Consider the following 26,015-nt stretch of genomic DNA (forward strand, 5'->3'; position numbering starts at 1 on the left):
CTCTCTCATAAATAAATATGCTATTGTAGGCCCGGGTGTGGTGACTCATGCCTGTAATCGCAGAACTTTGGGAGGCTGAGGAAGGTGGATCATTTGAGGTCAGGAGTTCGAGACCAGCCTGGCCAATGTGGTGAGACCCCCACCTCTATTAAAAATACAAAAAGAAATTCACCAGGCATACTGTCACATGCCTGTAGTCCCAGCTACTCAGGAGGCTGAGGCAGGAGAATCACTTGAACCCAGGAGGTGGAGGTTGCAGTGAGCTGAGATCATACCATGGCACTCCAGCCTGGGCAACAGAGTGAGACTCCATCTCAAAAAATAAATAAATAAATAAACTATTTTAGGCCTTTGGGAATTTTTGAATCATTTCAGCATTGACAAAGAAGCGACTTTTAATAGAAGGTTCTATTATAGCACTATATTATCAAATAGTATGCTGTAAAGATCATGTTACAATCTTTATAATATTAAGACAAATTTTGACTTGTCCCCATTTAACATGTGATGTAAATCTGGCAGATTTAGTTTAAATTATTTATGAAAGAAAAATGTTTGAGTTTATTTCAGGAAGGAATTTTACTATGTTGCAAGACATTTAAAAAAGACAAAAGCTCCTTTTATGAACCGATGTTTGGAGTTCTAAATTTTGTGCTGATTTTTTGTAACACATAATTGTTCTAAATGATAAGATGCAAGAAAACGTTCCAGATGACATTTGCAAGCACTTTTCTACAAATAACACATTGCAGGTGTGGATAGCCATTATTCTTAATAAATGAAAAGCCAAATTGGATATAATTGTCACTATATTTTCTATTTTTAACATTAGCGTTGAAGGATATTTCAGCATACCTTATAAGACTTTTTATCAGACAAATGCAACTTTCAAATCTGGTGAAGGTCAGTCTGAAGTAAATGTGCAGGTTGATTATCATATTTTTGTTCCTCATTAACTTGCTGCATTTCAATAGCACTGTTCTGTATACTTCCTGTTGTCAAATCTGGGTCTTATGGGTGTACACTAAATAATCTATGACTGTGATGAAAACAGCCAAACTGTCTCAAAGTGACCCCAGAAGTTCATGCTGGATTGCCTTGGACAAAGAGATAACTAAGACCAGACACCTACCTACTCTAGGTGAGAACAAAGGGCCATGCCACAAGACCAACAGCGTCTTCCCCAACCTTGGCAGAAAGGACTTATGACTTGGAGTCCCCAGGGTCTCCAAGTGCTGAGGGCTGGTATTGCCAGACAAACTCCTGTCAACAGCTGGAGCAACTTGTGTTCTGTTTATTCCCCCACTCACATGTCTGCCTACAGAAAGAGCAAGCAATAAGGGAATGGGTCCCTCCACTAGAATGTAAAGTCACATGGCATGTCTAGGACTTTCTGGCTCCATACCCTCTGCACAAGTTTTTTAAACTGGAAACAAAGTGTGCTTATTTTGCCATAAAATTAAAAGTGCCTCAGTTAAGCTTAGTCCCCAAAGATCTTCTGCAAAAGTCTGAAGTGGTGGGAAGAAGAAGAAATAACAGAACAAGACTTGGAGTTGTTCATGCATCTAAGACTTAGGTTTGGGCCAATGCAATAAGACATGAAACATGTTTGCAGACCTAAATATTAGAAAGGAAGTGACAAAATTATGATTATTTGTAAATTATTTATTTGCATACCTATGAAGTCTAAAGAACATTATAATTGATTTTTAAATGAACCAAAAGGATAGATGCAGGGTAAATATATAAAAATAAATCATATTCCCACTCACCACTTAAAAAGTATATATAAGGAAAAGAGAAATTCTATTCCCAACATAATTGAACCACAGCAAAAAAAAAAGTTAATAAATTTTACCCCCCCAAAAAATGCTACTTATAAAACTATATTTCTTGTTATGTGTGTAAATAACCCTTATTAAACGTAGCTACAAATTATACCCCTGGATAAGAAGGCTAAAAATATTATAAAATGTAAATTTATAACAAAGTAAAGTGTAGAGACAATTTAATTATTATTCTTACAGCTCTCATAACAAAGGATACTCTCATTATCCTTGTTTTTCAGGGGATAAAACTGATGCTAAGAGATATTAAGTAAGTTGCCTAGAACAGTTAGTAGCAAAGGTTGGATTAAGTCAGACACCAGAGCATGTATATTTAAGAACTCTGCCATATTGCCTTCCAAATCCATGTCACATCCCCATGAAATGTCTTTCTTGGTGCAGAATTTCGTAAAAACTTTTAATCTTGGACAATATAAAAAAAAGAAATGTAATGGGAGATCAACAACTACTTCCACCAGATGACTGAAATCTATTAGAGGCCCTCAATAATTAAAATAGCAGAGTACTAGCCAGGCACGGTGGCTCACGCCTGTAATCCCAGCACTTTGGGAGACCAAGGCAGGTGGATCACGAGGTCAAGAGATCAATATCATCCTGGCCAACATGGTGAAACTCTGTCTCTACTAAAAATACAAAAATTAGCCGGGCATGGTGGTGCACACGTGTAGTCCCAGCTACTCAGGAGGCTGAGGGAGGAGAATCGCTTGAACCCAGGAGGCAGAGGTTGCAGTGAGCCGAGATCTTGCCCCTGCACTCCAGCCTGGCAACAGAGTGAGACTCCACCTCAAAAAAAAAAAAGTAGCATAGTAGTAGAGCATGAATGGAAGAGAGGCCCAATGATTGCCAAGATCTAGCTGACAGTCAGGGTGGTGGTGGCCAAGCTGCACCATGGGGGGTGGTGGGGCATCCAGATTGACAGAGCAAAACCCATAGGAGGAACTCATTATGCAGATGGCCTGGCAGGGGAACCAAATTATGGTAAGGCCAAAGACAGTGGGCAGAAAAAGGTAGGCAGGAGAATTCAGCTCCTTGCCTCTGATGATACTGAATGAAAAGCTCATTTTGTCTGAAATGTCTTGGTCACAGGAATGGCTGAAGCAGCAGGAGCTAAAGCCAGTGGGATCCAGTGAGTGGGCTGGGTTGAAAGGGAAGATGAATATTCTGAGATCCACGAAAGAGTGGGAAAATGGGAATATGCTTGCCTGGAATGCAATACAAGCCAAAGAGGAGCCTTCTATGGGGAAGCTTTCTTTTGTCTCTGGTTGTCTATGTCCCTAAAGGGAAACAGCTTCATTTCCAATCACTACAATAAACTGAGATCCACCACGGCTTATCACAGGGTGAAAAGGAGGGATCATATTTCAACTTTGGGCTTTCTCTTCAAATAAGGTTAATAAACAGTCTTGGAAAGAAGCATATGGTGGAAAGGAAAATGTTTATGTTAAATTTTAAACTTGTTTCTTTGTGCTGGATATCTTCCCATTCTCCTGTAAATTCTCTCTCCCCTTCTCCACCCAGTCAGGACTGCTAAAGGCTAAGCTGTGTAGATGTCATTACCAGACCCCGAGACCAAGGCTGGGGCTAGGGTAGGGAGAGTGAGGCATTGAGGGTGGAACATTTAAGAAGGCTGTCATTCTCAGGGCTGTGCAAGTGCTCCATGCCCAGTCCTGACAGTGAGGGCCTCCTTAATTGTTGATCCCCAGATGTGTCACTCACCGTATCCTTATTGGTTCTATCAGTGGGGACTTCCTTCTGGTAGGAAGTCAGAGACAGGGTCAACTATGAAGTCAGGTTGATGTAGGGCAGGCAAGCCCCAAAACTGGAGCTTAGCCTGGGAAGATTCTTGGCTTTACTCAGGAAAGAATTCAAGAGCCAGCCAGTAGTAGACGAAGACAGTTGTATGAAGGCAGCAGTGTTACAGCTCCATTGACTGCTCCTGCAGAGCAGGGCTCCCCCATCCTAGACAGTGTGTGGAGAGCAGCAGCTCAGGGGCAGGTCTCCAGCCATATTAATACCCATTTTTAATTACATGCAAATTAAGAGATGGGTTATTTCAAAATTTCTAGAAACAGGGTGCCATGGAAAGGGGCAATAACTTTCAGGTGTTGCCACAGCAATGATAAACTGTCATGGCACTGGTGGGCGTATCTTATGGAGAGGTGGTGGTGCCTCTTCCCTGTTTCAGCCAGTCTTAGTTCTGGTCCAGGATTGAGTTCTGCCTCCTACCTTAAGGTTATTTGTTTCCCTGGTTGGCTGCAGCTCCTGACACATCAGTGCTGCACCCAATGCCCTTGCCATACAAAGCTCTTACTTTAACTTGTCCCTTAGAGCTTGGAGGTGGTAACTGTTGTCTGCTACTAACCTAGATAATTACACTGTCTTCTGTGGTTCTTCTACACCCAAACATCTGTAAATAAGCCCTTTGTAAATAAACTTTCTTTGAATAATCTTCTTCTGAGTATGCCATCTTCTTTCCATAGAGACCCTGATAAATATATGTCCCTCATCCAGGCTCTGCCATTTGTAGAGTACTATGAATTAATATTTTATGAGCCCTGTAATTATCTTGTGAATAACCCAACTATATTGCATCATACATTTTTACATTAAATGCATTAATTATGTATATGGGCACATTTCTTTTTAAATACCACATTTTTGGGGCATGGCTGTTTTGGCCTCAAAAAAATTAAAAGTTGTCCTGGCCTTTCCTAATGCCCATTGAGACCATGATGTCGACAAAGCAGCAGTGATGGATAATGATTTAGAAAACAGGCTTAGAATTAGATAGACTTAGATGCAAATCCCAGCTCATCTTCTTCCTTGCTGTGTGACTTTGGACAAGTTGCTTGCTCCAGTGGGTGTAGAGACTGCAGCCATTGACTCTTTTTTTTTTTTTTTGGTCCTTCTAAAATTGGACTTTCTTTCTGAAAATATTTCCCATGCCAGGCCGGGCACGGTGGCTCACACCTGTAATCCCAGCACTTTGGGAGGCCGAGGCAGGCAGATCACGAGGTCAGGAGATCAAGACCATCCTCGCCAACACAGTGAAACCCCGTCTCTATTAAAAATACAAAAAATTAGCCAGGCGTGGTGGCGTGCACCTGTAGTCCCAGCTATTTGGGGGACTGAGGCAGGAGAATTCCTTGAACCCTACAGGCGGAGGTTGCAGTGAGCGGAGATCATGCCACTGCACTCCAGACTGGGCAACAGAGTGAGACTCCATCTCAAAAAAAAAAAAATTTCCCATGCCAGTTTCCAGGCTCAACTCCTATTTGTGATGTGACCCCAATTGAGACAACAAGTCTTGTCTCTTTAAACTGAAGCTCTCAGCTCCTGGGAAAAATCACACAGATCTTCAGCTTCCATATTTGTTAGCTCACACCTTTCCTTGCCAACCGACAGCAAATTGTATGCACCTGAAGGGAGCAGAGTTGGAGACTGACTCCAAAGGGGCAAGATGTCTAAAACAACAAAATGTGAGTTATTTTTGCAATGTTTCTTTTTCAGGCCCTCCCACTCCCTGTAATATCTGGCTGAGGTGTGAATGGCTGACTCCAGCAGGTATCAGGAACAGATGGAACCAGCTAGTTATGTCTCTTACATGTGAGTAGAGATAAAGCTGTTAATTGCTAATTGTACACTTCTCCCATTTCCCACCCCAGGGCGCTGGGGCAGAGACCACGTCCTAAACCCAACTCAAATGTGGCCTGTGCTCTTGGCTGAAGAAAAGCATGGAAAGCAGTTGAGGACCTGCATCCCCAAGACTGTCAGCCCTTCTCCAGGGCTAGCAACAAGCAGAGTGTAGCAGTGAGAAGATGCTCTTGGCAGGCTCCAGATAGCTGTGCCCTCAGCCCAGGAGGACTCAGCCAATGAAGACTCAGCTAATGAAAGCTCAGCATGGAGGTGGCAAAGGGCTGCAGCCCCACCAGTAAGTGATATCTGGTAATTGTTTCCAGTGTGCTCCAGGGTCAACTTAGTTCCCCAGAACCCACGTGATCCTGAGGTCTCTAGGCTTCTATGCAGCTCCTGACTGGACACTGAAAAGCACTATAATGTGGAATCTTCCTCCATCTTCCAAGCCTTAAGATCATGTCTTGTGTTGGTCACAGGATTTTAAGCTAATCAGCATCTCTTTCAGGAAAATATCCCTGCCCCATTCCCAGTAGATGTGAGTTGACTGTGGTAGTGTGTGCCTGTAGTCCAAGCTACTCGGGATCCTGAGGCAGGAGAATTGCTTGAATCCAGGAGGTGGAGGTTGCAGTGAGCCAAGATCACACCACTGCATTCCAGCCTGGGCAAGAGAGTGAGACTCCGTCTCAAAAAAAAAAGCAGACTTACTTAGATACCAACAGGCATAATCAGAGAGATGGCCCGATCATATACTGCAATGTAACAGAATATTCCATTCCCATGGCCACAGTAATTGGTTTAGGGAAGGTCAGGTGACACTAATTTGGCCAATCTGAGGCACTCCCAAGACGAGTTAAAATTCTTTCCAGGCTGGAGTCTGATGGCGCCATCATAGCTCATTGCAGCCCAGATCTCCTGGGCTCAAGTGATCCAAGCAGCTAGGACTACAGATGCGTGCCACCACACTGGCTAATTTCTTACTTTTTTGTAAAGACAGGATGTCACTATGTTGCCCAGGCTGGTCTAGAACTCCTAGCCTCAAGCGATCCTCCTGCCTTGACCTCCCAAAGCTCTGGGATTACAGGCATGAGCCACCATGCTCGATCTGAAATTCTTGGGAAGGAAGCATTCTTCTTTTTTTTTTTTTTTTTTGCGACAGAGTGTTGCTCTGTTGCCCAGGCTGAAGTGCAGAGGCATGATTTAGGCTCATCACAACCTCCACCTTTTGGGTTCAAGCAATTCTCATGCCTCAGCCTCCTGAGTAGCTGGGATAACAGGTACACACCACCATCCCAGCACTAAATGGGTGCATGACAGAAGTTAAAGACCATTATCGGGTATCAAGTACCATAGCACTTTTTGGAGGCAGAAGAGCTTGACAAATGGGCATAGTGTACATAGTAAATGATGGTAAGGGTAAAGGATAAAATGTATCATCTTCCTGTCATCAGAATGGGACCAGCACTGTGTAAGGTGGGCATGTTAATGACATGATATATAAGACAGCTTTTGCTACAATAACAAGGAACTCCCTAGGCCTGGCACGGTGGCTCATGCCTATAACCCCAGCACTTTGGGAGGCTAAGGCGGGTGGATTACCTGAGGTCAGGAGTTTGAGACCAGCCTGGCCATCATGGCAAAACCCTGTCTCTACCAAAAAATACAAAAATTAGCCAAGCAAGGTGGCACATGCCTGTAATCCCAGATACTCGGGAGGCTGAGGCACTAGTGGTGCTTGAACCCAGGAGGCAGAGGTTGCAGTGAGCCGAGATCACTCCACTGCACTCCAGCCTGGGTGACAAAGTGAGAGTCCATCTCAAAAAAAAATAATAACTTAAAAAAAGAGAAATAACTCTCAAATCCCAATAGATCCCTATAACAAATATTTGTTTCTTGCTTCTGAGTCTTCAGGTTGGCTATGATTACACTGGGTTTGGCTTGGCTGAGCTCAGCTAGGTTCTGCTGAGCTCAGCTTGGCTCCAAGGTTTGGGCTGAGTTCAGGTCTGCTCCACATGTCCCTTCACATGAGAAGCAATTGCCAAGAGGTCAAGTCAAATCATGCAGCACATTTAAAACTTCTGCTGGGGGAAAAATGTTGTGTCTGCTCACATTCCAATGACCAAAGCCCAAAGTTAGAAGGGCAAGGAATTAGACTCTACCTATTGAGATGTACTACAAAGTCACATGGCAAAAAGCTTATAATTCTAATAAAGGAACTAAGCAGAATCACTAGGAGCAATCACCTAGTTCGCCACACATGGAGATGTGCCACAGGGACTCAGAGACTGGAAGGAATTCCCCAGGGCCAGAGTTCTCCTGGGAAACTACAGCCTCCACCATTGCCTCCCAGATTTCATCAGCATCTCTGTAGTCTGGCTCATCAGAGGCCACAACGGAGATAAAGGCAAATAAAGACTTCAGCTGCTGGCAAGCTGCAGATATCTCCATGGATCGGCCAAGCCCATGTCTCTTTCTGAAACAATCAGTAATTGGGGAAGTGACAACAGAAAAGCGTAATACAAACTACCTATGGTATTGGAAGAATCCCAGGAATTGTTGGAGGTCTTGAATGAATTTGAAGAGGGTACTCAGTTCAAGACTACTTTAAGACACACACTTTGTAGATGTCCCAACTAGATACTGTGTGGCCTGGGAATTCCGCAATGTTTACTTTTTTTCAATTATATTATGTTATAATATATTTATAAGAAATATATATCATATATAAGATTATATATAGCTTATATATAGATATATTATATATCTAAATATAATCTTTGATATATATCTCATATATTATCTTATATATATTATCATATACATGAGTTATATGTATCTCATATATATTATTTTCTTATATATATGAAATATATCTCATATATATAAGATATGAGAGCTATATATCTCATATACAGATAGCTATAGATATCTATCTACATCTATATTCCCAGCGTTTTGTATGCATATCATATTTCAATGCATATCATATATATTTGTATAGCGTTTTGCATGAATAGGTAATATGTGCAATAGATAATGCACAGGGTTCCAAATATATAAAGTCTGAAAGGCATGTGGTGAAACCTTGTCCTCCAGCCCCTGTCCCCCAGCCACCCTGTTCCCTCCCCAGAGGCAACCAATGTTAGCAGCTTCTTGTGTATTTGTCCAGAGATATTCTATGCATACACAGCAAATCAAATATAGATGATCTCTGCACTTTTCACAAAAGCTTATTATACACCTTATTCTGCACCTTGTATTTTTCACCTAACCATATACTTTGGAGGGAGTTCTGTATCTGTGCACAGGAGCTGTGCCATTGTTGGTTTTATGGCTATGCCGTAACTGTATTCAACCAGAGGTCTGTAGATGGACCTTGCAGTTGTTTCTATTTTTTTTTTTTTTTGCTGTTATGAACAATGCTGCAGCTCCTGGCCTGATATAATTTGCATCTGTGCAGTATGTCTGTAGGATAAACTCTTCAAAGTGAGATTGCTAGATCACAGGGTCTGCATTTATAATTTTGATGGATGTTTGTCGGATGTGGCAGCTTATGCCTGTAATCCCAGCACTTTGGGAGGCTGAGGCAGGTGGATCACTTGGGGTTAGAAGTTTGAGATGAGCCTGGCCAACATGGTGAAACCCCGTCTCTACTAAAAATGCAAAAATTAGCCAGGTGTGGTGGCACATGCCTTAGTCCCAGTTACTAGGGAAGCTGAGGCAGAGGAATCGCTTGAACCTGGGAGACAGAGGCTACAGTGAGCCGAGATGGCGCCATTGCACTCCATCCTGGGTGACAGAGCGAGACTCTGTCTTCAATTTTTTTTTTTTAATGGATGTTGTCAAATCCCCTGCAGAAAGGTGTGACCAGTTTTCCCTTGAAACAGCAGTGTCAGAAAGTGATGAGGGCCCCTTAAAAAGATGTTCCCTGCATGTCCCTGGCTGGGCAAGATCCTGGATGCCCCTCCTTCATTCACCCCAAGGGCCTAAGTGAGGGCTGCCATTGGATGAACCCTTCCTATGGACCAGAGCCCTAATCTTTTCTTTCCTAAAGTTGCTTAATCATCAGAATCACCTGGGAGAGATGCTTAAAATACAAATTCCTGGGTCTCCTGGCAGACTTGCTAAATCAGAATCTCCAGGGGATCCTGGAATTGGTGTTTCTAACAAGCTCCCTAGTACATGTTGACTGACACAATCTCATTTAATTCTCACTCCCCCACCCCTCCTCCTCTTTGGGGGTCATTGTTCCCATTTAAGAGACGAACAAATCAAGGCTCTGCATCAAGTGGTCCCAGAGACAGACTCGGGGAGTTGGACATGATGTGTCTACCTTCTGCTTGCTGCCAGAACTTCATGTGTACTCTTATTTTGTATTTGCTTTTAGGAGCTCTCCAGTCGTGGGGTCTTTGGCTTGGTTGTCCCCTGCTGGTTCTAATGGCCAAGCTCCTGTGGTGAGTGGCCTGAGCGCATCGTCCTGTGTTGCCCCAAGCAGCTGGCCAACGTGTGTAGAGACAGGATGCTCCAGATGGTGGGACACCGTTCCCTGGATCCAGACCCTCATCTAGGGCAGGGAAACCCTGGGGCCTTGATGGTGAAAATGCACCCCAAATGAAAAATAATTATTAAAAATGATCTTGCAAATTATTTTTAATTTTTTTAAATTTTAATTTTCGTTAGTACATAGTAGGTATATATATTTATGGGGTACATGAGATGTTTTGATACAGGCATGCGATGTGTAATAATCACATCATGTAAAATGGGGTATCCATTACCTCAAACCTTTATCCTTTGTGTTACAAACAATCCAACTGTACTCTTTTAGTTATTTTAAAATGTGCGATTAAATTACTATTGACTATAGGGTCGGGTGCAGTGGCTCACGCCTGTAATCCCAGCACTGTGGGAGGTCGAAGCAGGTGGATCACCTGAGGTCAGGAGTTCAAGACCAGCCTGGCCAACATGGTGAAACCCCATCTCTATAAAAATACAAAAATTAGCTGGACATGGTGGTGTGCGCCTGTAATTCCAGCTACTCGGGAGGCTGAGGCAGGAGAATCGCTTGAACTGAGGAGGCAGAAGTTGCAGTGGGCAGAGACCATGCCACTGCCCTCTAGCCTGGGTGACAGAGTGACTTTATCTCAAAAAAAAAAAAAAAAATTACTGTTGACTCTAGTCATCCTGTTGTGCTATGGAAGAGTAGGTCTTACTCATCTTTCTGTTTTTTTTTGTACCCGTTAACCATCTGCCTCCTCCCCACCAACTCTCCCATTACCCTTCCCAGCCTCTGTTCACTCTCCTTCTACTCTATCTCCATGGGTTTAATTGTTTTGATTTTTGATCTTGCAAATTCTTAAGCCCACTCATCTCCTCAGCAGGAAGCCCTTCTCTGTCCCATTGCAGCCTCTTTTGTTTTCCAGCTTGGAGACAGAGAACCTGTGGGGAAGGAAGGGTGTTTTCTGTTAACAGCACGAGACCCTTACAATCAAGTTGCTGCCCTCACTTTAGAGAGATACCAGAGAGAGGCAGTGCAAGAAAAGGCACCATTTTAGCCAGGGCCTCATCTAGTTTCTACTTGGGCTTAATTTCACTTTCTTGAAGCTACAGGCTACATTGGATTTCTCCTCTACGATATTTAGCAGAGCTGAAATACATGAATCCCTGAGCAGAAGCCAGTATTCTTACCTGATTGCTGGGACTAATTGATGTTTTGGTGGGCACTGCATTGGTTGGAAATTAAAACATTTAACATGGCTCAACGTTAAATCAATTTAAAAATACATTTTTCAGGTGTCTTCCATTTCCTTGGGACTCAGCTGAATGGATGGCTGTGAAGTTATCATTAAACTCTCAAAATATTCCCTGTTTTTGGTGGAGATGGTGGTGGCTCTTCTGGTTTTAAGTTGCTCTGGGCTTTGGGGAATTGGTTGAAATAAAAAATAAAAGTACATTGGGTAAGTCAGTCACTGATGTGATCCTGGCGGGCTGAGAAAACTCCACCCACTGGCTCTATCCTGCTAGAATGAAGTTACTTCCGGGAATTGCCAGGATGTTTTTAGCCTTAGGTTTAGGAAGTCAGGGCTCAGGGAAGGGGGGCAGCAGCGGTGTTTGCAAACACCTTCTCGAAGACAGCATCACAGCTGCGTGTCAGGGCGTTTCCCTGGTGGCATCCTAGGTGCTTCTGTTCTGCCATCAGCACACCTTGGGTTCTCCTCCTAGTCACCTATCCACAGTAGACATCTCATCTGGAGGTAAGAAAACTGCATGTTTCTGAAAATCTTGGTGTCCCTAAAAGGCGGTGGATTTTACAAAGCGTCATGAGTAGGTGTTGCAGAGGCTGGAGTGTATTTTCAGAGGTCACGTGGTTTTATAGAAAACTAAGACTGCAGTGTGAAAGGTGTGATCCTGCATGTGTTATTTAATGTCTGACTTGGTTTTCCTTCATCCTGGCAGGGAAGTGGCAGCAAATGGGTGCTCCTTAGGTACAGAACATTAATTTTTTTTGTTTTTGTTTTTGAGATGGAGCCTCACTCTGTCACCCAGGCTGGAGTGCAGTGGCATGATCTTGGTTCGCTGCAACATCCACCTCCTGGGTTCAAGTGATTCTCCTGCCTCAGCCTCCTGAGTAGCTGGGATTACAGGCACGCGTCACCATGCCCAGCTAAGTTTTGCATTTTTGGTGGAGACGGGATTTCACCACGTTGGCCAGGCTGGTCTTGAACTCCTGGCCTCAAGTGGTCCGCCTGCCTTGGCCTCCTAAAGTGCTGAGATTACTGGCATGAGCCACCGTGCTTGGTCCAGAACATTAATTTTCTTACAAACAGCAGCCCCCAGTTTAGCTGGGCTGGACCAGCTGCTTGGAGAGGGGTTCTTGATGAGAACGTGTCTGCACAGACTCCCATGAGGATGTCCTTGGATCTCAATCGGTATTCTCACTTTCTGCCGGTCTTGGATTATCCTGGACAAGAAAAAGCAAACAGTAACAAAATCCACTCTCTTGCGAGTCAGGCTTCACACTGCCAACTTCATGTAGCTTTTGTATTTCATCTCTCTTTCTGATCTAATTCCTGTTTCTTTCCTCCCATCTTGAATAATGACTCCCATTACAGAGGGCTGACTCTGGGTCAGGCTGTCTAAGGGCTTTCACTGTGTCATTAGCTCATTTCATTGTGGCCATGCTCCTGCTGGGTAGGCACTGTTAGGATTCCCATTTTCCAGATGAGGGGACAGAGTGTGAGAGAGGTTAAGGAGCTCTTGTCTAAGCTTCCCAGATAGGACAAATTTGAATCCTGACTTCTTTATCTCTGCACTGTGCTGCCTCCTGGACGGGTGTCCTTTAACTTTTCTAATAAGTCAGATCAGAGAGAGATTCTGTAAATCCCTTCACCTCCTCCTCTGGCGGGAGGACAGTTTGCCTCACAGCACATATAACTGGTGATCACCCCAGGCAGGAAGACAAATCTAGCTGATGCCCTGCAGGAACCCCAGGGTCTCAGGTTGAAATGCGCAGTCCTTTGCATGCAGGAAAGCAGCAGGTCACGCTGGCAGGTGCTGCTCCCATTCACCTTTCAATGTCAGCTCTCCTGATGGATTTCTAGCCTCCATCCTTCACAGCCCTCCTCAGCTGGAGGCAGGGATCACTGGCACTTGTATGCAGATCACAGCATGTTGGCTTTGGTTCTTATTGGTCAGGACCTGTGCCATTCTGGCTTCTAAATTTTTTGAATATCACCCCAGTTAGATCCTTTTGCAGAATCTCTACCTTCAGGCCCGCTCCAGACACCAAGCCTGGCTTGATGGGGGCTGCAACTTCAGCCTAACATCCAGTGGAACTTACAATGAAGTTATCTTCTCTAGTCCTGGTACCCAGGGGTTCAGCCACAGCTGCTTGTGATGGGCTGTACTACCAAACAGAGGTTACTGTGTCTTGGGGCATGTGTGTGTTTACTCTGCTTTACTGAAGTCATGGAAGAGAGTTACAACACAGTAAACAACTTAATATTCAATACTAGGCATTTTTTGTCCTTAAAAGTCCTTTGCCCACTTTTGCCTCTTGAGGGGCCTTTAGAAATATTGGGCCAGGCGTGGTGGCTCATACCTATAATCTTAGCACTTTGGGAGGCTGAGGCAGGAGGATCACTTGAGGTCAGGAGTTCATGTCCAGCATGGGCAACATAGGGAAATCCTGTCCCTACCAAAAAAAAAAAAAAAAAAAAAAGGCTGGGGGCAGTGGGTGGGTCACTCCTGTAATCCCAGTATTTTAGGAGGCTGAGGCGGGCAGGTATCTGAGCTCAGGAGTTCAAGACCAGCCTGGGCAACATGGTGAAACCTCGTCTCTAGTAAAATACAAAAAATTAGCTGGGAGTGGTTGCACGTGCCTGTAGTCCCAGCTACTTGGGAGGCTAAGCAGGAGAATTGCTTGAACCTGGGGGGTGGAGGTTGCAGTGAGCTGAGATTGCACCACTACATCTGAGTCTGGGCAACAGAGTGAGACTTTGTCTCCAAAAAAAGAAAAATTAGCCCCCGCCTGGTGGCACACACCTGTAGTCCCAGCCACTCAGGAGGCTGAAGTGGGAGGATCGGTTGAGCCCAGAATTTTGAGGCTGCAATGAACTATGATTGTGCCACTGCACTCCAGCCTGGGTGATGGAACGATCTATATCTATCTGTATATGAGATATATATCTCTCATATATGAGAGATACATGCATACAAATATGATATTTGCATATCATATTTCAATGGAAAGTTTTTTTGTGTTGCTGTTTGTTTGTGATGGAGTTTTGCTCTTTTGCCCAGGCTGGAGTGAACTGGCATGATCTCAGCTCACTGCAACCTCTGCCCCCAGTGTTCAAGCAACTCTCCTGCCTTAGCCTCCCGAATAGCTGGGATTACAGGTGCCACCCACCACACCCGGCTAATTTTTGTATTTTTAGTAGAGACGGGGTTTTGCCATGTTGGCCAGGCTGGTCTCAAAACTCCTGACCTCAGGTGATCCGCCCACCTCGGCCTCCCAAAGTGCTAGGATTACAGGCATGAGCCAATGTGCCCAGCCTCAATGAAAAGTGTTTTAAAGTAATAATATAATACATCAAAAGGCATGATTTATGTTTTCAAGTGCCACCTCTGGCCACTTTTGGCTGCAGAAATGGGGAATACTCCAATTCACCATCCCTATGTGAAGGCAGGATAGGGAGACATTCAAGTCAGGAAAAGGTGGAGTGGAGGTTTTAGTCAAGCACCAAGTCCTCTGACTTCTCTGGGCACTTGCCCATGCCGGTACCTACTCCTGAGACACTGTCTACCTCGCTAAGCCCATCTTCTTCTCACCTTGTGTCTCACCTGAGACATCACTGACTTTAGGAGGTTTCCTGACCCATGTGTGTTCCCCATCTCAGCACCCAGCACCTGCCTCATGTTCACCAGGGTACATGTCTTCCCTCCCCGCCAGGCTGCACCGAGAGCTCAATGAGGGCAGGGAACATCTCTGTTCCCCATCTTGTTAGAAGCTATCTCCCCAGAGCATGGTCCAAATGTGGTGTTAAGAACAGAAGGCACCACAAAGAAGTGAGAAAGTGAAGGGGAAATGGGGAGAGCTGTAAGAAAGGCATGGGGGAGAAAAAGGAAAGAAGGCCATGTTCCCAGGATCCAATGCCACTCCCTGGGGAGGCTTCTCTATCTTAGCTCAGCCCTCAGTCACTATCACCCTCCCTGGTCTTGTCAGATTTGAAATATCTTCTTCATTTACAAGAGGGCCTTATCTATCTTGCTCACCTCTGTATTCCCAGCCCCTACTGCAGACTTGGAACATAGTAGGTGCCCAGTAAACATGGGTTGAATTAATTAATATTGGACAGGCCAGGCTTGGTGGCTCGCGCCTGTAATCCCAACACTTTGGGAGGCTGAGGTGGGCAGATGACCTGAGGTCAGGAGTTCAAGACCAGCTTGGCCAACATGGTGAAGCCCCATCTCTACTAAAAATACAAAAATTAACCAGGTATGGTGGCACACACCTGTGATCCTAGCTACTGGGAGGCTGAGGTGGGAGGATCGCTTGAGCCTGGGAGGTGGAGGTTGCAGTGAGCCGAGATCGCGGCACTGCACTCCAGCCTGGGCGACAGGGCGAGACTCTGAGTCAAAATAATAATAATAATAATAATAATAATAGTTCATTATTATTGGATAGTGAGGAGGGAGTTTGCAAAGGAGCGGCTAAAATGAAATTAGTCCTGAGTTTCTGATGTTATGCGTTCTGGGTAGGGGCGGGAGAACTGGAAGATGTTTAATGCCCCCCACCCAAGGGCAGCCATAGTTGAGAATCACTAATTCTGAAGCTTGGTAGGGAAGCTTGATAGGGACTTTGGGTTTTTCACTGAGGGCAGAATCCCCAGTGACTGTCAGAGACCTCGCTCTGAATCTTAAGAACCTCCCCACCCCAGGCCTGACAGGGAGGACAAGGAAGGAGAGTGGGGCTGGGACGCGGGGCAGAGGGCGGCTCCGCTCACCTGCGGGAGAACGCGAGGATGAGGTTCTAGTGGGACCGGCGCTAGCGGGCGCGTCCTGCCAGGAGTGAGTCTTGGCGCCATCTAGCGCCTGCTGGAGGCTCTGCAGCTGCAGTGAACTGAGCCGCCGGCGCTGGGCGTGGGTCACCGCCGCGGCGTTCTCCGGACCCAGGGAGGCGATCTGCTCCGCGGACAGCTCCTGCAGGAGGCAAAGGGGCAGCACCCTCACACGGGGCCCCTCCCCGGATTTCCCACATCTCGGGCGTCCGCGCAGGATGCACACAACTTTGTCATCCCCTTGTGTGTATCATGTGTGGTCCTCTTTAAGATATTTCCTTAAAATTAGATCACTCTTGCACTACCAAAATAAATGCATTTAAAAATAGAAAATTTAAAATGGAAGTTTCCAAAAACGGAAAGCCGGCAGACTTGCCATAAGCAAGCATTAAATAGGAGCCGCAAAATAAAAATAAAACAATATTGTTGAATCCTAGCTAGATTTGTCCGCCAACAATATCTGAACCCCTGGCCTCTTGAAAAAAAAGAGAGAGAGAGAGAATATAAAATGTATTATACAGGGTTAAATTGACACTTCCTTCTTGAGGTATTTAGAAGTACTAATGGAGAGTTGAAAAGGGAAGCATGATTTCCTCCCTATGCGGCAATGTTGTTTAATGCAATGCAAGACAGCTTCCCAGTGCTTCAAGTCTTCCACCTCCTGAAACACTGATGTGGAGGGGGAAACACAGGCCTTAAAGATCAGAGGCCTGAATTTGAGCCCCTGCTCTGCCACATACTTGCTGTGTCACCTTGAAGAAATTACACAGCCTCCCTGGGCTTTGGGGATAAATGTGAGACAGCATAGAGAACTCATCTCCTCTGCTGACTGATTCTGATCCTTTGGTTTGACTGCCTGAGCACCATGTGATGAGCTCTGTGAGGGCTCCATGGAGGGAAAATGCAGTCATCTATTGGTGATATCTGCTATGGACAACACGAGTTGGAAATTCTGCCGGCCAGACTATGTCTTCAAGGACTGTGAACAAGGTGTCTTCTGAAGTCACTTCCAGATCAAAGGACTTGGTGACTCGTTCCAATGGGACTGGAATACGAAGGGGACTCTATATCATCATGTTTATTTTCTAAAGGCCCTGAAGAATCTGGGAAAGATGCTTATGCTCCCTCATCCCTTCCACTCCTGTCAGTCACCCTCTCCTCCTCTTTTGTCCAGGTAGATACTTCCCTGGAATCATATCCCTCTGTGTAAAGCCCTTCCAGGAACCCCACTCCAGAACACAGTTCAGGCTCCTGGAAAAAACTCTGCCCACCTCTCCAGCCTCACACATGGCATTCTTCACTCCAGGAGAGTGGGTGCCAATATTTACAGTTCCCTAGAGGCAGCATCTTTCTGTGCACCTCCTTCTGCCTGGAACACTGTTTCTTCTTCATCGCCAGCTGTTCTCCAAGATTCAGCATCTGGTCGGTCAAGTGCCATGGCTCATGCCTACAATCCCAGCACTTTAGGAGGCTGAGGCAGAATGATTAACGGAGCTCAGGAGTTCGAGACCAGCCTGGGCAACACAGTGAGACCCCCCTTCTCTACAGAAAGTTTTTTTAATTAGCCAAGTGTGTAGTCCTAGTTACTTAGGCTGACGTGAGAGGATTGCTTGAGCCCAGGGGATCAAGGGTGCAGTGAGCCATCATTGTGCCACTGCACTCCCTTGGGCAACAGAGTGAGACTTTGTCTCAAAAAAATTAAAATTCAGCATCACCTCCTCTCCTCTCACTACACACACACACACACACACACACACACGGTGGGGTGGTCACAGAGGTACTTTTTTGGCTTCCATATACCATTAACACAGAGTCTGTATTCTAAAAATTATCTCTTTTATCAATGTTGCTGACTTGAGACCCACAGGCCAGATTGAATCTCTAGGCCTACAGCACTGTGTTTTCAAAAATAAATTCAGATTGGCTGCCAACATTTAATTATCAAGCAATTCCATATGAAAATGAAGATTTCTGACTTCTTCTCGAAAAAAGTGAAAAGGAAAATTCAGCAATCCTGGGCCCACATGGCCACACTGCATGAATGTGCTAGGAATGAGAAGCAGCCTCCACATTTAGACAGGGCTCTCCAGTTCACTTCGGTCTCTACCCAGCCTACTGCACCTTATGTTACCTTTTAGGCCCCTGAAGGCACTATGTGATAACCCCTTCACCTGTGCATTCTTAGGTGCACCTACCCTGGAGCCTGCCACAATGTAGGTGATCAGTAGGGATTTCTGGAATAGATAAATACCTGTACAAGGAAGCAGCACAACAGCACTCCAAACAAGACCAAGAGAAAGTGCTTAGCAAAATGCCAGCATCCAAGACCAAGCTGCTTGTCCCATGCAGAGTGCCCCAGAGGGGAAGCAGGTATTTGCTCAATGGCTTTGAGGACTGCTATTTATTGCCCTCAAACAGCTATTATGCCTGCAATGTGCTCGGAACTGTCCAGGATGCTGAAGTGATTGAAGGTCGGCTTTCTTTTTTTTTTTTTGAGACAGAGTCTCGCTCTGTCGCCCAGGCTAGCGTGTAGTGGAGCGATCTTGGCTCACTGCAAGCTCCGCCCCCCGGGTTCACGCCATTCTCCTGCCTCAGCCTTCCGAGTAACTGGGACTACAGGCACACGTGACCACCCCAGCTAATTTTTTTGTATTTTTAGTAGAGACAGGGTTTCACCATGTTAGCCACGATGGTCTCAATCTCCTGACCTTGTGATCCACCCTCCTCAACCTCCCAAAGTGCTGGTATTACAGGTGTGAGCCACTGCACCCGGCCTCGGCTATCTTTCTTGAAATGAACAAGTGATGTGGCACTGGGGGAGTTTGTCGAGCCTGGTTTGTGTGTTTTATCCAGAAGTGCTGGACAAAACGTGTTCCCACATTATGCAGCGAACAGGAACACCAGAATCACTGCCTCCTCATCAGAGCAGACTATTCCCACCAAACACTCCCCTAATCTTGTATACAGACAGAAAAAAGGGTCGCAAGGTCATTAGATACCCTGCTTCCCTTCCTTCAAATGATCCAATTTCACCCTCTCAATTTTTTCATAGCAGTTTTTCACCTGTCCTCTTGTGATTTTCCTAATACTTTTCTTTAAATCAACTAAATATATATATATATAGAAAAATATATATATATAGAGAGAGAGAGAGAGATGGTTTCGCTCTTGTTGCCCAGGCTGGAGTGCAATGGTGTGGTCTTAGCTCATTGCAACCTCTGTCTCCCGGGTTCAAGTGATTCTCCTGCCTCAGCCTCCCAAGTAACTGGGATTACAGGCATCCACCACCACGCCCAGCTAATTTTGTATTTTTCATAGAGGCCGGATTTCACCATGTTGGCCAGTCTGGTCTCAAACACCTGACCTCAGGTGATTGGCCTGTCTCAGCCTCCCAAAATGTTGGGATTACAGGTGTGAGCCACCATGCCTGACCTAAATCAACTAAAATATTTTTATTTAATTATATCTTAAAAGGAAATGTTACAGAGGTTCACAATCCTTCATCTGCAATTCCGAAGTCCAAAAATAATCTGAAAACTGCAAGTTTTCCCCCAAAGTTTAAGTCAAACTTATTTATCGGCAAAACTTGACCTGAAGTAATGTGAGGCTATTTATTTATAGTCTCTATTTATTCCAATTACTGTGGCTTGTCACAGATTTCTTCACAGAAATATTAGTGTGTTTGCTTACAAGGTGCTTCCCCAGACACTGCTGGGGGTATGAAGTTACATACAGTAAATGTACAGGGTGATCTTTTCAAAATCTGAGAAATTCTGATTTCTGAACTATATCTGTCCCCAGGGGTTTTTGTAAGGGTTTATGAACCTGTCATACCACCATAAGTAGAAAATCAGTACCACCTGCTAGAAGAGAAGATGATCATAAAAATAAATATAATTAAACTACATATTGTAATTTTAAGAAAAAATGTTTTTTAAAAACACCTAAACTCACACAGATCTCCTCTGACCCCATCAGCAGAGCCTGGTCACAAGCCTCTAAATTCCAAGGCCCATCACCTGTTTCCCTGTGTGATTTGAAATGGGGTCAAGCTCCCATTTCTCCTTGAAGAACTGAGCACCTACTTTGAATATCTCATCAGGAAGGCATTTTATTGCTGATGGCTAGAAATATGGCATCAAATCCTTGTCAAGCATCCGGAGCTCTGCCTTAGTTAATCCAGCTGGGGAGAAAAAGGAATCACGGGGGTTTAGTTCAAGCCATCAGAACTCTGCTTGTTTTATTAATGGTGCTGCATAATGCTCAGATCTGAGTGTTCTAGGCAGGCATCATTCCTTACAAAAGGCCCTGGAAATCACACTGGGGAATCAAGTTCCTTCATCAACTCAGAAAAAAAAAATGTGGGTCACATTAGCCCTGATTGGCCTCCTACAGTGAAACGCATGCCCAGAAGGAACTTCAATTTACACACTTTCAAATTTTGTATAAACCTACTTAGGGGCCAATTAAATCACATTCTAAACTAGCGGTTTTCCAAACTTTAGTGAACACAAGAATCTCCAAAAGAGCTTGTTTTAAAAGCAGATTTGCAGACCCACCCTCTGCAACTTCAAATCATGAAATGTAGGTTCTACTGTAACACCACTGATGTTTGCTACACATGGCCAAGGATAATGTTTTATTTTGTGTCCCCACATTTGAGTTTGGAAAGGGAGAGAAAGGTATGCTCAGGGTGAGTCTTACCTGCAATGGTCCCAAGCTCCTGCAAGACAGAACTGGTCCACTCAGTGGGATCCCCAAACACAACTTCAGCCTTCCTCTTAAACTCGGCTAAGACATGTGTGCTGCAGAGCAGGGTCCCAATTCTGGCCACTACCACCCTGGTAGTGGTTAAAGAGGGAGGGATATAATATGAGCTTGGACTCTTCAGCCAAAAACAAACACACACACACACACACACACACATACACACACACACTGCACAGTAGGCTCAGCAGGGACAGCAGATCCAGCTTATCCCATTAGCCCAGTGGGATTTTAGCCCAGAAAGGTGCCAAGTGTCAGGAGGTGGAATATCTGGATGGATGGATGGATGGATGGATGAATTAACCCATTTGCCATTTTGCACATTCATATTTTAGTTACCTGAATTCTGAGATCTTTATAAGTGGGATTTCAGTGATGTTTATAGCACACAGGGTTGCACCAAGTCCTACCAAATGAAAGCTCTTCAGGTCCTGGATACTGTATCCTGAATCATCCAGGTACCCTTGCAAAATGGATTCAGCCTCAAAAATAGTAAGAATAAAAGATAAACCATCCAGGAATGATCAAGGTCCCCAGGCCTGAGGGGATAAATAAGCTGTTGCTGTAGTCTCCTGACTGATCTCCCATCCTACTCCTCTGGAATCCCCACTCCAAACCATCCTGGCCTCTGCATCCAAGTTCATGTCCTTAAGATACTACTTCAACTGAGTATGTCCCCTAATCTATGGAAGTGTCTTCAGGCAACGAATCTCTTACATCCTTCACCAATATTAAAGGCACTTGTGTCCTGTGTGTCTGCTGCTTATTTCCTTCAGTCACTCTTATGACCTTCAAACAGTTTGGACATACAACTTCTTCTGCATCAGGATCCAAACTTTTCCAGCATCTTTTTCCACAACGTTTCTTCTCCCTTTTTTTTTTTTTCGTTTTTTGGAGACGGAGTCTTGCTCTGTCACCCAGGCTGGAGTGCAGTGGCACAGCTTGCTGCAACCTCCACCTCCCCAGGTTCAAGCAATTCTCGTGTTTTAGCCACCCAAGTAGCTAGAATTACAGGTGCACATCACCACATCTGGCTTTTTGTATTTTTTGTAGAGACGGGGTTTCACCATGTTGCCCAGGCTGGTATCAAACTCCTGACCTCAAGTGATCCACCCACCTCGGCCTCCCAAAGTGCTGGGATTATAGGCATGAGCCACCGCACCCAGCCTTTCCACAACCTCCAAAAAAACCTTATAATTTCCTGTCCCTTTGCCTTTGTTCAAACCAGTCCTTTCATCTGAAATGCCCTTCTGCACTTCCAAGTGCAGACATTCTTTTTTTTTTTTTTTTTTTGGTTCAACTCAAATGTCACCTTCTTCATGAGGTTTCAGCCAGAATGATTTTTTTCTTCCTCTATGGTCCTACAGAAATATGTTTACCCCTTAATGATTTTTTCTTCCTCTATGGTCCTACAGAAATATGTTTACCCCTTCAATTCCAATGTTTACTCTTCAATTCCAAGAGTAGCACACAAAATGCTTTGGTGTTAAACTATTTTAAACTAAGCCTTGATTTAAGGCGGCTGACACATAAGTCTCCATAATTCTAGCACAGTGGGTATTCATCATTCATAACTTCCTCTGGAGAACCACCTCTCTTGTATTCCTGCTTCATGTGGTTCAGTCAAAGCTAACTGCACCAAGTTCCAGGAGTGATTAATTTCAATTCATACCTTAGCCTAGCTGCAGTCACTGGTTCTGGATTGGACATGTGATTTAACCAGAGTCAACCAGAACTTTGAGTGGAGCATTAGGGGAAGAGCTTTCTTTACTCTGGACTTGAACTTAGAAGGATATACACAAGGATCTGCTGGAACCTACCACATGCAGGCATAGAGCCTGTCTCTCAATGAAGCCAACACAAAGAAAAGCAAAGTTCAAAAACATGATAAGAGACAGATTCCCACCCAGAGTGTTGAAGATCCTGGATCCAGCTGTATCTGAACACTACCCCTGAACTTTCCAGTAATGGGAGTCAATAAATTCCTTTTTTTTTTTTTTTTTTTTTTTGAGACAAGGTCTCACTCTGTCACCCAGCCTGGAGTGCAGCGGCATGATCTCTGCCCACTGCAACCTCCCTCTCCCAGGTTCAAGCGATTCTCATGCCTCAGCCTCCCCAGTAGCTGGGATTACAGGCAGGCGTGAACATGCCTGGCTAATTTTTGTATTTTTAGTAGAGAAGTAGTTTCACTGTTGGCCAGGCTGGTCTCAAACTCCTGACCTCAAGTGATCTGCCCATCTCAGCCTCCCAAAGTTCTAGGACTACAGGTATGAGCCACTGCACACTGCACCCAGCCCCTTTATTTGTTCAAGCCAGTTTGTGTTGGGTTTTCTGCTACTTGTAACTAAACATGTGCTGATTCATTTTATCTACCTATGTAGGACCTGAGGAGGCATCCAAGCCAATCCTATGAAGATCAGCTACAAAATAAAGTCTGGGCTGGGCACGGTGGCTCACACCTGTAATCCCAGCACTTTGGGAGGCCGAGGCAGGAGGATCACTTAAAGTCAGGAGTTTAAGACCAGCCTGGCCGACATGGTGAAAGCTTGTCTCTACCAAAAGAATACAAAAATTAGCCAGGCGTGGTGGCACGTGCCTGTGGTCCCAGCTACTTGGGAGGCTGAGGTGGGAGGATTGCTTGAGTCTGGGAGGTGGAAGTTGCAGTGATCCAAGATTGTGCCACTGCACTCCAGCCTGGGTGACAGAGTGAGACTCTGTCTCACAAAATAAAGTCTGGTTCCTTCAGTGCTCATGGGAGCAAGTAAAAGAGATTATAAGACCTCACAAGGCAAAGATGAGGAGACATCCAAGGACAGACCTCTAAGTGGAAGCGAAAATCACAGGCTATAGTCAATCTTCCCAACTCTCTTTGGTTTTTTTTTGTTTTTTTTTTTGAGACAGAGTCTCACTGTGTCACCCAGGCTGGAGTGCAGTGACATGATCTTGGCTTACTGCAACCTCCATCCCCCAGGGTTCAAGTAATTCTTATGCCTCTGACTCCCAAGTAGCTGGGATTACAGGTGCCCGCCACCACACCCAACTAATTTTTTGTGTTTTTAGTAGAGACAGGGTTCACCATTTTGGCCAGGCTGGTCTCAAACTCCTGGCCTCAAGTGATCTACCCACCTCAGCCTCCCAAAATGCTGGGATCACAGGCATGAGCCACCATGCCCAGCCCCCATCTCCGTTTAATGTTAGTCATCACCATCACACAATATAGATCATTAAGGTGTTGAGAGAAAGTGTTGAGGAAGATTGTGAAATGTTGCAATGAAATTCCATCTTCATGGGCTGGTGCTTCCCACCCCTCAGGTGTGTTTAAATGCTACCTACTCAGAGAAAACTGCCCTCTGGACTCTTTCATCTCAAACAGCCCTTCTTCCCACTATTCCCATGAGCACCTTGTCCATTTTCCACATCACTTATCGTGATTTTTCAAATTTTTCACTTTGATTACTCACTTTTTTGTCTGTATCACCAAGTAGGCTCCCAAAAGAAAAGGACCATATCCAGGTAGTTTACCAATGAGTCCCCAGCACCTAGCATAATGCCTGCCACACAGTAGGAGTTCAATAAGTACTTCTTGAGTAAGTGAATGAATGAATGAATGAAACAACATCTGAGTGAGTGACTTACAGAAGTCGTGGGCAATATATATTATTTGACATGCTTCATTTTGCTGCCTTCATGTAATAGACTGGCTTCAGGAAGATTTCTCATGTTTCTGAAAATCGGACTGGTCAGTGTCCTCATCAAGTTGTCCTCCATGATTACAAAGCTCACAGCTACTATGGGGGCGGGGGATGCAGTGACACCATGCTTAGACTTATATGTCTTTGACTTAATGGGACTGTATATCCAAAGTGGTAATAGCTAACATTTATTGTAGCTAACATTTCTTGAGTGCATACTGTGTGCTGGCACCACTTTGACCACTTTACACATACTATCTCATCTAATCCTCCTAAATAACACTATGAGGTAAGTATTAATAGTATCCCTAGTTTGCAGATGAGCAAACTGAGGCAAGGAGAGGTTAAGTAACTAGGCCAAGATCACACAGCTAGAAAACGATCGTTCTGGCCAGGCGCCGTAGCTCCTGCCCGTAATCCCAGCACTTTGGGAGACAAAGGCGGGCAGATCACCTGAGGTCGGGAGTTGGAGACCAGCCTGACCAACATGGAGAAACCCCGTCTCTACTAAAAATACAAAATAAGCAGGGTGTGATGATGCATGCCTGTAATCCCAGCTACTCAGGAGGCTGAGGCAGGAGAATTGCTTGAACCCAGGAGGCAGAGGTTGCAGTGAGTGGAGATTACACTCCAGCCTGGGCAACAAGAGCAAAACTCGTTCTAAAAAAAAAAAGAAGAAGAAGAAAGAGAAAAGAAAATGATGGTTCTAGGATCAAAACCCAGGCAGTCTGATTCCAGGGCCTATACTCTTAGCCAGTGAAGGTGTTTGGCTATGGAGAAAAGATGGAGATTCAAGTTAGTTTTCAAATTTTTCTTATTAAGTCTTCACAATCAGGTTTCACTAGTTGACTCAGAGCAATTTGGGCTCCTCAACTATCAGGCACGCTCACTTTAAAATGAAAGTGCAAAAATACAATTTAAATGAAATTACTTTGAAGATATGGTATTAAATTGTCCTTGCCACTGAAACCCGGAAAATGCAAGCTCAGCCTGCAAGGTGATAAGTTAAAATAAATTTCCTTGAGTGATGAGACCAGTGTATATGTAATGATTCCAAGACAATTAATACCAACACTTTTAGGCAATATTAACCGTTGAAAAATGAATAGCTTTAAGATTTCAATCTCTCTGTTCATCCCTCTGGCTTCTATAATAGTTTCTTCCCTTATATTGGTTTTTGAGCTGAACTATCTGTTAATGTAGTTCCGTCAGGTCTGACTATTAATCTAGAAACATGCATTTAAGGTTGATTGGGAGCTTAAGTTGAAGAACTGACTACAAATGATACATGCAAGTGTTAGGTTTTCATATCCTCTTCAAACATATTGATAAATCTCACTGCCATCCATGAGAATTAAAATCAGTGCAAAGGGAAGGAGATACCCTAGTTTCCGGATGTATTTTTCTGTTTCTCCAAGACTGCAAATAGAATGATTTTAATAGCACAGTGTGATGTGGCACTTCTCAAACTAGTCAAAACCAGTTTTAGAGTCAAAGAACCATGGGATTATAGA

At 44.6% G+C, this 26,015-nt stretch overlaps 1 protein-coding gene across 1 annotated transcript in view; it reads right to left on the reverse strand.

The window, feature by feature from the left end:
- Positions 1-8,565: 8,565 nt before the first annotated feature.
- LOC117977907 (otoancorin-like) overlaps positions 8,566-26,015 on the reverse strand; it is a 52,063-nt gene continuing 34,613 nt past the window's right edge. The window contains 5 exon segments of the mRNA XM_055099302.2: positions 8,566-12,441; positions 15,989-16,184; positions 20,128-20,225; positions 20,747-20,883; positions 21,149-21,291. Of these exon segments, the coding sequence (XP_054955277.2) occupies positions 12,437-12,441; positions 15,989-16,184; positions 20,128-20,225; positions 20,747-20,883; positions 21,149-21,291 (579 nt within the window). The 3' untranslated portion in view covers positions 8,566-12,436.

This window comes from Pan paniscus, chromosome 18 (assembly GCF_029289425.2).
Source record: "Pan paniscus chromosome 18, NHGRI_mPanPan1-v2.0_pri, whole genome shotgun sequence".
In the NCBI taxonomy this organism is placed as follows: domain Eukaryota; kingdom Metazoa; phylum Chordata; class Mammalia; order Primates; family Hominidae; genus Pan; species Pan paniscus.